A 13400-nucleotide genomic window follows, 5' to 3' on the forward strand; every position below is an offset into this window, starting at 1 on the left:
GTATTATAGGCTGTTATTGTTTTCTTTTATCACTAGCAAATACATGTTGTAATGTTGTAATCAATGTGGAGCCAATTTTAAATAATTTGTAAACTACTAAGTGGATTACTTATACATCATGTCATATCATTTAATCATATTAAATGATTTAATGGAGAAAAAAGTATTTAAAATCATAAAATAAATATAGTGGAGTAAAAACTTCAATTTTCTCTCTGAGATGTCACGGGGAAGTAGAAGCACAAAATAACATAAAATGGAAATACTCGAGTAAATAACATGTATGCCAAAAGTATTCTTAAGTACAGTAAATGTACTTAGTTACATTCTACCACTGCTCAGCTGTGATGGATCTGTTGACATGTGACCTCCCATAGCTGTTGTGGTGACTTTTTTTTAAAAGCTGTGTGTATGTATTCTCGTGTTAAATAGCGCCACCTACTGGCAAAATAACACCAAGGCCTGGTCAGACACGTGAGTACAGCCGTGACGTCATTTATAGAGCGACAGAGTCATCTGGAGGCGCTGCACCACAGTCAGTAGGGGTAACGTGATTATTTTCAACCCCGAAAATGGTGAAATCGGGGAAACTTCGGTCCGGGACCGGGTCGAAACTAAAGCGGTGGAAGAAAGGACACAGCAGCGACTCAAACCCGCAGACCAGTCGGTTCCGGCAGGCGGCTAAAAGCCGCTTCTTCAGCCGACCCTCCGGTGAGTTCAGCTGCACATCACACGTGGGTCTGCGGCTAGTGCTAACATTAGCTTAGCGTCAGCCATTTAACTTGTTACTGCGCAACATAACTTTATATTAAATATTTGTCAGCGAGCCCAATGAAGTTGTCAGCGGAAAATCTAACTTTAAATATTTCTATGTTTTCCTTTTATCAGCTGGACAGTCAGATTAGTCTAAACTATGAAGTGATAACAAACTACAGTGTGTTTGTGGTTGTGTGGATCAGAGACACACAATTAAATTGAGTTCATAGTTAAAGATAACTGTCCATTATGGCTGATGTCATACAGGCCACAGCCTGAAATAGACAGACTTTTTTTGTCCACAGGTCAAATGGCTAGTCAGTGTTTTACTAGTCACTCATTGTTGTTATCATTGTTTAATTGGCTTGTGAGTGAAGCAAATCTACCAGTCTTTTACATATTAGTCCAGCACTTCTATGCCCTGCATAGACCTCATCAGATTCTTGGTATCCTTCCTGCGTTTTACCGAGCTTCAAATTAATCTTTGTTTTGGGGGCTTTGGTTTTTTCAATTGCAAATGCAGATATTTAGAGAGCAGGGTGGCCGATGGCAGAAATATATTGCTGATCATAACAAGTAAAAGTCACATTATATTCCCAATATACGTGGTTATCTTAGCCATCAACATGTTGTATTTAGATGTAGATTAAATTAGCTGTGATTTATGATGGGAGACGTGTGTTAACATTTAGAAAAGACAACGATGACTGAGGAAATCTAGACAAATGTTGGCAGCAGGATGCACTAGAGTTGCAATATAGGGCTCACAACCATACTAGGCTACTTGCAGATGTGTCTGCAGACATCTTTTTGTTTTACAGGCCTCAACTGTTGCAGATTATCACCCCAATCAATTGCCCAACCGATTAATTCAGCCAATGAAACGCACGCTTACTTGATCAAGGTTCTGTGTAGACCTTAAGAAGATCTTGCTTACTTTGGCTGTAAATTTATGATGATTGGTCATTTAAATATAAAGGTATGTTTCCTTGTCTTGTTCACGCAGCATGGAGGTCTTCAAACACCCTTATCTCTGCAACTCAGCAGCCAGCTTTATGGTTACATCATGTCAAACTCAGTGTGTTGAAGTACAAAGTAAAAACAACAAAGAACAAATCTGTGGTTGCATTTTTCTATGTCAGTCTTGTTTGTTTATGCCCAAAGTCCTTGACTTTGATGCTGGAATGTGGAAACCACATTGTGCACTACAGTGGCTTCCATGTCACTTTTTGATGAGGTCATCTTAATGTAATGTGTTTCTATCCATACAGGAAAGAGTGATCTAACAGTCGATGCTCTTAAGCTGCATAATGAGTTGCAGACGGGCCCTCTGGAGCTCAGCACAGGCAGCCGTAAAGATGCTAGTATGGAGGAGGAGCCAGATGAGGCGTTTTCAGACAGAACCTCGGGTACGTTCCTCAGTGGCCTGTCGGATTGCTCCAACCTGACCTTCAGAAAGGTGCAGCGTTACTGGGAGTCCAACTCAGCTGCTCACAAAGAGGTACATCATGTCTTCACCATGGCTCATAAATAAACAGCGTTATATGGCTGATTTGCTTCTAACAAATATATTTGTAAATCCAAGAGCTTTAACATCATCACCTGCTGTACCTCACAGATCTGTGCAGTGTTGGCAGCTGTTACTGAGGTGATCCGTGGTCAAGGAGGAAAGGAGACTGAAACAGAGTACTTTGCTGCTTTGGTGAGTGTTGCCTTATGTTTTTTAGATGTTCACTAAAGCTGTTTCCACCCATCATACCCAGAACTTTTAGTGCCAGGAACTAAAAGGTTCCTTCAGCTCATTGTTGTCTTTGTTTCCTCCAAAAGATCCTAATCTCTGGGGAAAGTTGCTTCAGTGGAAATACGGCTTACAGCATCGCTAAATAACTTGTGGTGTGTTGACAGTAAACCTTGGTGTTGTGTCTGAAAATGAAGTACGTCTGTGCTTTTTGTAGATGACCACGCTGGAGGTTGTGGATTCAGCAGAGTCACAGGCTGCAGTGGCGTACCTCCTCAACCTTGTCATGAAAAGGTTTGTCTTCGGCGACTTATTTTTCTCCCTCATGCATGTGACGGCCAAATTGGATATGCCTGCAAACGTTTTCTCATCTGATCGGTGTCTTGTGCTCCCCAGGGTTCCTGCTCCAGTGCTCATGTCTAAATTCTCGGACACCACCAAAGCTCTGATGGACGTCATGTCTAAACAGGCCACGTCTGATACCGCTTCGGCTCTTAGATGGGTAAGGAGATTTGTCTTTGTCTCAGTTTGTCATAACTGTTAATCTGTAGCAAATATTGATTTTAGTCATTTTTGCTCGTACAGATCCTGTCATGTCTGGCCACTCTGTTGAGGAAGCAGGATGCATCTGTCTGGACTTACCCGTCTACTCTTCAGGCGTACCACGGCCTTCTCAGCTTCACAGTGCACAGCAAGCCTAAGGTCTGACTCACCAGCTTGCTAGTGACTTCCTCAGATGTATTACATGTTGTATTCGACTGCTGTTAGACTGCCCTTTTCTGTCGGAAATGTCAGAAATCAGTTATTTTACCTCGCAGAACACAGGTGTTGCTGGTCTACCACTGTGTTCATTGGTTAGTTCTTTTGTGTTTTAAAACTTTAGTTGGGATTCACCAAAGTCACGCAATAACACAAACTAACAGATCAAGGCGGCGGAAAACCATTAACTCCTGTGTTAAATTGACTGTTAAAACTACTGTTTTCCTTAAGGAGCCTGGTTGGTTTGAAGAGAGCCAAATGGCTTTTATTAATGGCAGTTTTCCTTTGGAAACAGCTGTTTGATGACATGGTAAAGCAGTGAAAATCTTCTAAATATAGTATACACCTAAATTAAAATAGAATTTTTTAGCTCTTCTCCATACTACTGTAGGAAACACTGACTATCAATAACTCCCTTCAGTAACCAAGGTTTAAATGATCTGAACTATCCCTTTAAATAAGCTTCTACAATTCTACACGATTTCATTCTATGTCCACTTTTCCTCTCAGGTCCGTAAAGCAGCGCAGCAAGGTGTTTGCTCCATCCTCAGAGGTAGTGACTTCCTGTTTACAGATAATGCACCAACCCATCACCCTGCTGCAGTGTCCACAGCCAAGTTCTGCATCAAAGAGATGGAGCAGGCAGGAGGTAAGACTGTACAACTGTACAGCACTGCTATGTGTGTGTTTGTTCTTCTTATTTTGATGAAGATTAAAGTTTGTGATTTTGTGGTTTTCCAGCAAGTTGTATTTAATGTCCGTTTTCGTCCTCAGGCAGCAAAGAGGACACCACTACACTTCATGTTCTGGGTCTCCTGAAGGAGTTGATGGGGACGTTTCCTCTGGGAGCCGTCAAGCCTTGTTGTGAGACTCTGCTGCGCGTGATGACACTCAGCCACGTGGTAAGAGCGCACAAGCAGTCGTAGGTGCAGCTGAACACCTCATTGTCCATTTGCATTGATGCTCAGATGTAGTTTTTAATATGGCTGCTGTGGTTTCTGGCTGTAGATGGTGACGGCGAGCGCCATGCAGGCCTTTCACAGGCTGTTCAGCGGGAAGCCGAATGCTGCAACTCTCTCAGCGGAGCTCAACGCACAGATCATCACGGTGGGACAATACAAACAAACACGACACAAATGGGCCAAAGTCATAAGGCAAAAATATGTTTTTGAAAGCTAATAGCTGTTTTTCATCTTCAGGCTCTGTATGACTACCTGCCCAGTGAGAACGACTTGCAGCCTCTGCTCGCCTGGCTCACCGTCATGGAGAAGGCACACGTTCATTTGGCGAGGTAATAAACTTTTAACAAATAATTTCATGTTATCACATAAAGTGTTTTCTAGTCATATTATTCAACAGTTTGTGTGTCTTTGTGTAGTTTGCAGAGTTCTCTGAGTTTGGGTCATCTCCCTCGCCTCTTCTCTGCTGCCATGTCGTGCCTGTTGTCACCTCACGCACAGGTTGTTTCTGCAGCCTCCAACACACTAAAGGTAAAGACTTTATCTTAAAGACATCCACATGGTGTAAATCAAGCAATGAAATGTTTTAGTTTGTCAAAGCTTGCTGGCATGGGCAGGCTGGCAGGGTATTTCTGGATTAAAATAGAATCTTTGAAGATGTATTAAATAGGGATGTGCATGATTAGTCGACTAGCTGATTAAATGATGCCACCCTTGCTTTAAAGACTAGTTGGTTAAATTACTTAAAGTACTGTGCTGGTTATGTGTTGCCTCCAAGACGTTATGCAGCTGCGTGCCAGAGCCGGGCTGCGTAGCTTTTCTCTCCCTGCACTAATGACCAAATAGTGTAATCCAGCAAGGTGGAAAACAGAAAGTGTGTGTGACTTACCACCACTCATCCAGAGCAATGCGTGGCCACATTAGCACAGGCATGTTGATGTTAACCTGCAGGGAAATTAGTCGCCAGGAAAATCCCTGGTATTCAAGACAGGGAAGTCTGCAAAGTTAGTAAATCCTCCTAACTGGATATGGAAATTTTAGGAGAGTTAGTTGATTTTTACAGTTTATCCTGGGCCCAAATTGATGATAAATTTATGTTATCTGTTTCAGACTTTACTGACTGAATGTGTTGCCCCTCACATGGAGGAAATGGGTACAATCACCGCCACAGCCTCTGCAGGGAACCCCTCATATATCTGCAAAATGTTTCGGTAAGTTCCCCAACTATTCGCCAATCTATCCTCAGTCCCTTTCCTCTTTATTTCATAATGATAACTGTGGCTCTGTGTGTGTTTCAGCATTGTAGAAGAAGGCCTGTCCTATCGCTTCCATGCCTCGTGGCCGTTTGTGCTGCAGATCCTCGGCTGCTTCTACAGAGTTGCAGGAAAAGAAGCTCACCCCATCATGACCAAGGTAAAGTCACAAAACATTTTGGGTCACTCTCACTAAGTAAAGGAAGAGAAACATTTGCCTGAGTGACCTGTGTTGTGTCCTTGACAGTCCCTGCAGTCTCTGGCAGACCTGCGCTCCACTCCCCACTTCCCCTTCAGTGGAGAGTTGGACCTGGCTGTAGGAGGAGCTATAGAGAGCATGGGGCCTGAAGTCGTGCTGGGCGCTGTACCTCTCAACATCACCGGCTATGAGTAAGTGCACACACACAAACACACTGTGGAGAGGTACTCTTTACATTACAGCTGTTTAACTGACTGTATGTTGTTACTTTTTCTCTCTCAGGGATGACTTGGAGTTCCCACGCAGCTGGCTGGTCCCGGTCATACGGGATCATGTGAAGAACACTCAGCTCGGTTTCTTCGCTTCTTATTTCCTCCCTCTGGCCACTACTCTCAAGCAGAGAGGTAAGTCACATGTGTGATGCTCCACTTAAAGGGTGGCTTTGGTATTTTTCAATCAGTGACTAATAGGGACAACAATTTTTGAAGTTACTCCAGTTTTTAGCAGGTGTGCTGCAGCAGGCTAAGAGAAGAGAGGCTAAGCAGCAATGTAACTGAGCTGTCAAAGTACGTTCACTAAAGGGATTTCTACAGAGGGAGACCTTTTTTTTTTTAAAGAGCCCCTTTTACAACCAAACCCACCAACATCTGGCTTTTGTCTCCAATGGGAGAGGGAACTGTCAGTATTCATTTGTGGGTCTAACAACTCGTCAGTAGTCGTGGGTATTCATCAGCTCCAGCTCTGAGCAACCGTGATGAAAGATGATGCTGGGATTGACAAGCTAACTTTCGCCCCTTTTTAGTGGAGGCACTGATTCTTATAAATTCTGTAATGTAAAAGTCCTCTTAAAATTTCTCTAGTCTGAGTTTGGTGAGAGCAATAAAACAGCCGTTTTCAGTAACACAAAAAGGGCATTATTCTTTTAAAGTGGCCTCTCTCTGTATTGATCCTTTCCATAATATTGCCAGACACTTAGAGTAAAAATCTGAGCCTGTTGGTGGCCAAAAAAAAGCACTTTTAGTGGATGTACTTTGACGGTGTACAGTTGCCCATAAGGATTATGTTGTAGCTTAGTTTCTCTTCTGCCAGCTGCAGCGCCAAATTCCAAAAAGTGTTGAAACCAACTGAAGTTACCCTTCATAGGAGTTGAGTGACATTTTTTAAAATATGTATTAACAGATGACTCTGTTCTTGTGTTGTAGCTGAACAGCTGGAGGAAGCAGGACAGAAACTTGAGGCTAAAGTCTACCAGACGTTACAGCTGCAGGTAGCTCCATGTTGACTTATTTTTGGTGTATTCAGAGTGAAGACTTCCAGTGAATGAGTTGTTTAGAAGTGCACATCTGCTCTTTCTCTTCAGATCTGGACCATGCTGCCTGGCTTCTGTACATGTCCTGTGGACTTGCTGGCATCCTTCAAAGGCGTCGCCCGTGTACTCGGTATGGCCATTAACGAACGTCCAGACCTGAGACTGACAGTGTGCCAGGCTCTACGCACCATCATCAACAAGAGCTGCTCCACTGGTAGGAACACATGTTCACAGACAGACATGAAACACAAAAATCCCTCTGACTTCTTAGCATGGTTTTGGAATTACTTGATTTAAGACTGTGTCTGCGTTTATATCCGTAGATGAAGAAAAAGCAGAAATGGGGCGCTTCTCCAAGAACTTCCTGCCCATCTTCTTCAACGTGTACAGCCAGCAGCCTGCAGCTGGAGAGTCTGGCGCCTACAGGATGGCTGTACTGGACACCATCAAAGTCTACTTAACAGTCACAGACACACAGGTGAGAAGTTTGCTTACTGATGCAAGAACATACCGTTTTTTTAATGGTGCTCCACAGCTAACAGCTTTGGAGCCAAGTGACTGATAAAGTATCTAATATCACTGGGTTCAGATACTGTGCCTCCCAAACATTAAATTGCTCAGTGCTGATTCCTCTCTTCATCCATTAAATCATCAGAAAAGGGCTTAACTGCAGCCAAAAAAATCCTTATCCATTGATTGATCAATAAAGTATGTGAGGTTATCCATCCATTGATTGATCAATAAAGTATGTGAGGTTATCCATCTTGTGATAACTTCTTTCCCTAGTGTACTAGTCTTAGAATTGTCAAATGCATCTGTAAACAATGCTAAAGCAGAATCTTTGGAGGCCATTAAAATAGCCACTGACCTGGTGTTATGTGAAATATGATTGTGTGTAGACATATAAATGTGTGTGTGTGTAATTTGTGTATTTGTATGTTTATGCCACCATGCGAGGATGGTGTGCAAATCTAATAAACAGTAAAAAATGCTTGTGCATCGGCTGCATCAGCAAAGTCTTATTCTATACAGACCTGATCATTGTTGACAGGCTGTCTGTCCTGTGATGGGACATATTTCTTGTGCTTGTGTCTCACTAACCAACATGATTTTCCACAGATGATCGGCACATTCCTGCAAAAAGCCACAGACAGACTGAGCAGCTCAGAGACCACAGAGTTCACACGGTATGACATGAATATGGATACATTGCTATAAAATGATGTCTTCCTAAAACAGATATCAGTGTACTCAGTCTTTCATCTGATTTTCTCTGTTTTCCCCCTGGCTATTTTTAACCTCTCAGGCTGTCAATGATGGACCTTGTGGTTGCCATGGCTCCCTTTGTAGATGAGGCCACCATGACTAAAACATTCGAGCTGATTAAACCATATTTGGAGGTAATTGCAGACAGTGTGCTTAACTGCATCGTTCAGCTTTTAATTCAAAGTTGCTGAAGCCAAGTATATTTAAGTTTGTTTATGCTGTTTTCAGACTAAAGAGCCGGGCATGCAGAAGAAGGCGTACCGTGTGCTTGAGGAGATGTGCGGCGGAGAGAGAGATGAGTGCAGGTCGTTTGTTGTGGCGAATCTTGAGACGCTCAAAGTCGTCCTGCTAGAGACTCTGAAAAATGCTTCTTCGCCAGCAAAGAGGGTGAGACTACTGTGTAGAGAGAAATAAAAAAAAGGCATATGAACACTGATTTACAGCGCCATCTGATCGTATCTTTATGTTTGTATTGGTTCCTCTTCTCAGCCGAGACTGAAGTGTCTGATCCACATTGTGAAAAGGCTCAGTGAAGAACACAAAGACTTTATCACTGCTCTCCTGCCAGAGGTACAAACATGAAAAAGTGCTGCAAAACACAAAAACATACACAGATGACTGATATTTATCATCTTCACGAGGCTGCTGTCTCTTTCAGGTGATTGTTTGCACCAAGGAGGTGTCTGTTGGAGCTCGTAAGAACGCCTACACTCTGCTTGTAGAAATAGGAAATGCATTTATCCGCTTCTGTGGGAACCAAAAAGGTAACACACCTGTCTTCCTTCAGTTCTGTGTGAATGGTTTTTCATGTTAAAGATGTGACAAGTGGACTGAAGGTTTAAAATCCTAACTGAGTCTCTGTCTGTGATCCAGACGCCCTGGAGCAGTATCTGATGTTGGTGTACGCAGGACTCACAGGCTCCGTCACCATGATCACCTGCACAGTGTTGGCACTAACTCGACTGATATTTGAGTATAAAGGTAGGCCCGCTGACTTTTAGCTCGTTTATAAGCTTCAGCGATTATATTTGTGGACTCAGTCTTGTGCCTTTTCTCTTACAGATGCCATCGAGGTGACAACCAGGGAGCAGCTGCTGCACAACATTTGTCTGCTGCTGTCGTCTCGTACCAGAGAGATAGTCAAAGCTGGCTTAGGCTTCATCAAGGTCATCCTCTTCATCATGGACCCCAAGACACTGGCATCACACACCACCGTCATGGTAGGCACTGACGTTATACTTGGGTCAACAGTAAGGATTGCATGCTTGCCTGGGGCAAGTAAAATAGCATGTCAGGCTAGTAAAACTAGCAAATCACCTGGAAGTGGTAAAAAAAAGAATTAAGTTACTATTTTGATTCTTGATTAATTGTTACTTCACAAAGTATTTTGACATCATGGATTTATTTCCAGTGAGATACTACTGAGTTTATTTAGTGGCTTTGCTGTTGTAATGAATGTAAATATTATGATTCACTTAATTCAAGTACTTTAATACTTTTGCCTGTATGGTCGTGAAGTTGGCATTAAATTTTACTCTAAGTGGTATTAAAAAGGCCTCAAAAAGTCTCATATTTAACTTGTGGAACCCTGGAGGTACCCTGTTAGAAATATTATAAAGAGACAGCTCATTTAATTCAGACTTCACTCTCTGGCTCTTGTTCAGATGGAGGGCATCGGGAGCATCAAGGACGACGTGAGGAGACACTTTAGAACCAAACTGAAGAATATCTTCACTAAGCTCATCAGAAAGTTTGGGTAAGTGCTGGTTTTCTCTCCTTTTTTAAAATGTCTAATAAGCAGCAACCGGGCGCCAAAGCAACATTAAAATAAAATCTTTTTAAGGAAATATTTCTTCGGCTGTCCAACTGAAAGTCAACGATTACTTGACTCAACTGACATTGTTTAAGTCAAACAGTCGTTTTTGTTTTTTGTTTTTCTCAGTGTGCATTAAAATGACAGGATAAAACTGATGCAAGATCACAAAAATGCACAGAGAGAACATTGTAATGATGCATTATAAATAATATATATATAATATTATAATATTTATAATCATAAATATAAAATCTTTATGGCAACGTGCTGGTGGTTAACTGATAAGAGACAGTGAACTAAGTGGCTGATAAATGTTTCAGCTCTTGTTTTTTAGCACAGCAGTGTCACTAAATCACTTTTACTTCCACACATGCGTTATTGAAATGGAATTTGTACGTAATCATGTTTGTGGGACATATGGAGTACATATGGAGATATGGAGCCTGGATAACAAATGGTTTTCTACTGTGTCCTAGGAGTTGATTTTATTTGGAACTTATCAGGGATTATTCTGATTTTTTTTTTTTTTAATAGTTGGTCAGTTAGTCTGCTACCAGTTAACCAAAACCGTCTTGTTTTAAACACAACTGATGAAAGCACTGTCCTGAGAAATCATTAGAAGATGTTATCAATAATACTAATTATAGTAATGACAGTCATATGCTGATTTTAACAAAGGGCAGCTTTGTTTAATTATGGCGCAGCTGAGTCCTCTTAGACTCTGATTGTTTTGGAGTAGAGGAGGTTCAGGCTGAAGATGAGATGCTTCCACATGTCCACCTTATTGTTCTTTTGTATCTGTGCCATCTGAGATTTGACCAGCATTTACCTCACCTTGTGTTTTCTGATTTTCTATGTTGCAGTGTCATATAAAGTTTTTTGAGTCTGATTATCTGTTGTATTTCCAGTTTTGAGCTGGTGAAGAGCATGCTGCCTGCAGAACACCACAAGGTGCTTGCAAACATCCGCAAGGCTGAGGCTCGCACCAAGAGGCGAAAACAGGCTGCAGAGAAGCAGGACGACTCTGAGAGTGAAGAGGAGGCACCTAAAGCGAAGAGCCAAAGGTAGATCGCTGTTCCTAAACGCAAAGCCCTGCCTTCCTTCACGCATTTACCTCATTTCCTCCTTAAAAACTTTCCATCATCTCCTCTCTAGCATCGAGGAGATCCTTGCAGAGTCGGACAGTGATTTGTCTGAGGATGAAGGTAAGGCTCAGAAGAAGGCAGGCAAACCGCAGAAAGGACGAGCCTGGCTCAAAGAAGGAGAGGAAGACGACCCACTCAACTTCCTGGATCCTAAGGTTTCCCAGAGAGTGCTAGGTAAGGCGTGGTCACTGTGAGCCTGCATTTTGATTGGCTAAAACAAACAGCCAGCTTACTTTATTCTCTGGAGATTTGTGTTTAACATGTTTTCTGTTGTTTCTCAGCCACCAACCCGGCGATGAAGAAGAGCGCCAAGGTTGAGCACGGCTTCAAGGTGACGTCAGACGGACGACTGATCATCAGAGAGGATGAAGAGGAGGATGTAAAAGACAAAGGTAAGAGGAAATCCTGTAGTTAGTCAGCTGTCTCGTACACCGTTTTCTGTCTAAACAGACTGAGACAATAACCTGCTTCTTTCCTCGCAGATGAGGGAGAGATGAATGACATTCTAGAAGAGGCTGGAGTCAAGAGTGTGAGTACTTCTCTAATTATGTAGGTTTTCTCTTGCTGTGGAGACATTTTTATTATTATTTTTCACTTATCACCTATGCTTCTTTTAATCACCTTCAGAAAAAGACACAGAAAAGGAAGTTCCAAGATGACAACTTTGATGAGGACATGGATATTGAACCACAGCTAAAATATAAAGGTAGGACTGGAACCAAACCTTAATCAGCCTGTGCATAAAATGTGGGTTTATAGGCAAAAGTTCTGGATCATGTCAGCTCTTTTTAATTCAACATTTCAGCTGCATATCATGTCCATGAAAAATGTAGACTAAGAAGAACATTTTTTTTTCTCCTTCTCAGCTGGAGGCTCAGGTATCCACAGACCTTTAGGAGGAAAGGAAGATTTTGGGACAGACTACAAGTCAAAGGTGAGTTCAACACCATGCAGAAACACAAATGGCAGAGACCTGTATTCATTTCTACCAAATACCCCTCTAAATTTAATCTCTGGCGTTACGACGTTGCATGGTGGTCGTGAGTGCATCTGTAATGCACCTAATAACCTCTGCTTCAGAAACTTTTAATGGCGTCGTGTCTGCCAGAACTGATTGCGGCCATTCTTCTCGTGATTCCGCTAGGAGGAACTGCAACACGTCCCAAGAGCGGCTCACCGCTCCGCTCTGCCTCAAATATGTACCATATAAATATGCTTGCATTGCAAATGTTACTGGTAGGCTTACAGCTGTGTGGAGGATGGATCAGAACTGTGGCGCAGATGTGCCGTGCCCAGAGGAATCAGTGGGTTAAGCCTATTAAAAGGATTTAGACTTAACATTAAAGAGAAATTCATTAAAAACTTCTTGATTCTAAGAATTTTCACAGGGTTTTTCTTGACAAGGTGCAACTCTTTGATGTAGGAAGCTTTATAAATGACCCCAGGAGTTGTCGGTCAGAAAATTTGATTCTGAGTGTCCTGTCTTTCATCTTTCAGAAAGGAAAAGGAGATGTGAAGAAAAAAGGACAGCTCGATCCTTACGCTTACGTCCCTCTGAAGAAGGCCCAGCTGAACCGCAGGTACTGGCAACATTTTTGTTAGTGTAGATTTCCATAAACATCTCTGATGAGGAATCGTTTTTTGGACGAATGTTGGACACTGATAAGTTTTTATTCTGTGTGTTTATAGGAAGCGTGCCAAACTGCAGGGCCAGTTCAAGGGCATGGTGAGAGGAGCCCAGAAGGGGGCGCTGTCTGGAAAGAAAATGCAGAGGAGAAAGGGGAAAGCCTGAAGTACAAGCTGACATTACTGAAAGGACTGCGATGTGTGTGTGGTGGTGTGTTCATAAACATGCTGAAATGTAGACATACACCTCGGACGTGTGTGTATGTCTGTGTGTGTTTCTGATGGACTGTCATTGGAAGTGAAATCAGTTTGTTTTTAAACTGCTGCATCTTTGTAAGCTTTAGGACAGCTCTCGACAGGAGTTTTCACAACGATAAGAATGTGTGTGACGTCCCTGCCTGGATAGATATCGACAGACAAAATGGAAACTCTTTTGGTTGTCAAAAATAATCATTCAACTGTGACCTGTTGTGTATGCATCAGATAAAACTCCCCCTTTTGATAAACATAAGAAATGTATTTATGTATGAACATTGTCTAGATATGTTGACAATAAGACTGGTTTGGGAAGAGT

General features: G+C 42.2%; 1 protein-coding gene across 1 annotated transcript; it reads left to right on the plus strand.

The window, feature by feature from the left end:
* Positions 1-498: 498 nt before the first annotated feature.
* Positions 499-13400, plus strand: rrp12 (ribosomal RNA processing 12 homolog). The gene is made up of 34 exons (XM_084736006.1): positions 499-711; positions 2028-2257; positions 2375-2458; positions 2712-2788; positions 2891-2996; positions 3080-3196; positions 3764-3902; positions 4028-4155; positions 4262-4360; positions 4453-4544; positions 4632-4743; positions 5323-5423; positions 5511-5625; positions 5713-5855; positions 5947-6068; positions 6867-6931; positions 7025-7187; positions 7297-7451; positions 8093-8160; positions 8280-8373; positions 8468-8626; positions 8729-8809; positions 8898-9003; positions 9113-9220; positions 9302-9459; positions 9904-9995; positions 10964-11119; positions 11211-11374; positions 11482-11592; positions 11683-11729; positions 11828-11906; positions 12067-12134; positions 12698-12780; positions 12890-13400. Exons 1-34 carry the CDS (start codon positions 573-575, stop codon positions 12990-12992), a joined length of 3864 nt encoding a protein of 1287 aa, XP_084592132.1. The 5' UTR covers positions 499-572; the 3' UTR covers positions 12993-13400.

This window comes from Lutjanus erythropterus, chromosome 14 (genome assembly GCF_056507025.1).
Source record: "Lutjanus erythropterus isolate fLutEry1 chromosome 14, fLutEry1.hap2, whole genome shotgun sequence".
NCBI classification, from domain to species: Eukaryota; Metazoa; Chordata; class Actinopteri; order Lutjaniformes; family Lutjanidae; genus Lutjanus; species Lutjanus erythropterus.

Coding starts and splice junctions, on each gene's coding strand:
- rrp12 (XM_084736006.1), top strand. CDS start 573: ATGGTGAAATCGGGGAAACTTCGGTCCGGGACCGGGTCGAAACTAAAG. Junction 6,932..7,024: donor ACCAGACGTTACAGCTGCAG/GTAGCTCCATGT, acceptor CTTTCTCTTCAG/ATCTGGACCATGCTGCCTGG. Junction 11,593..11,682: donor GGAGGATGTAAAAGACAAAG/GTAAGAGGAAAT, acceptor CTTTCCTCGCAG/ATGAGGGAGAGATGAATGAC.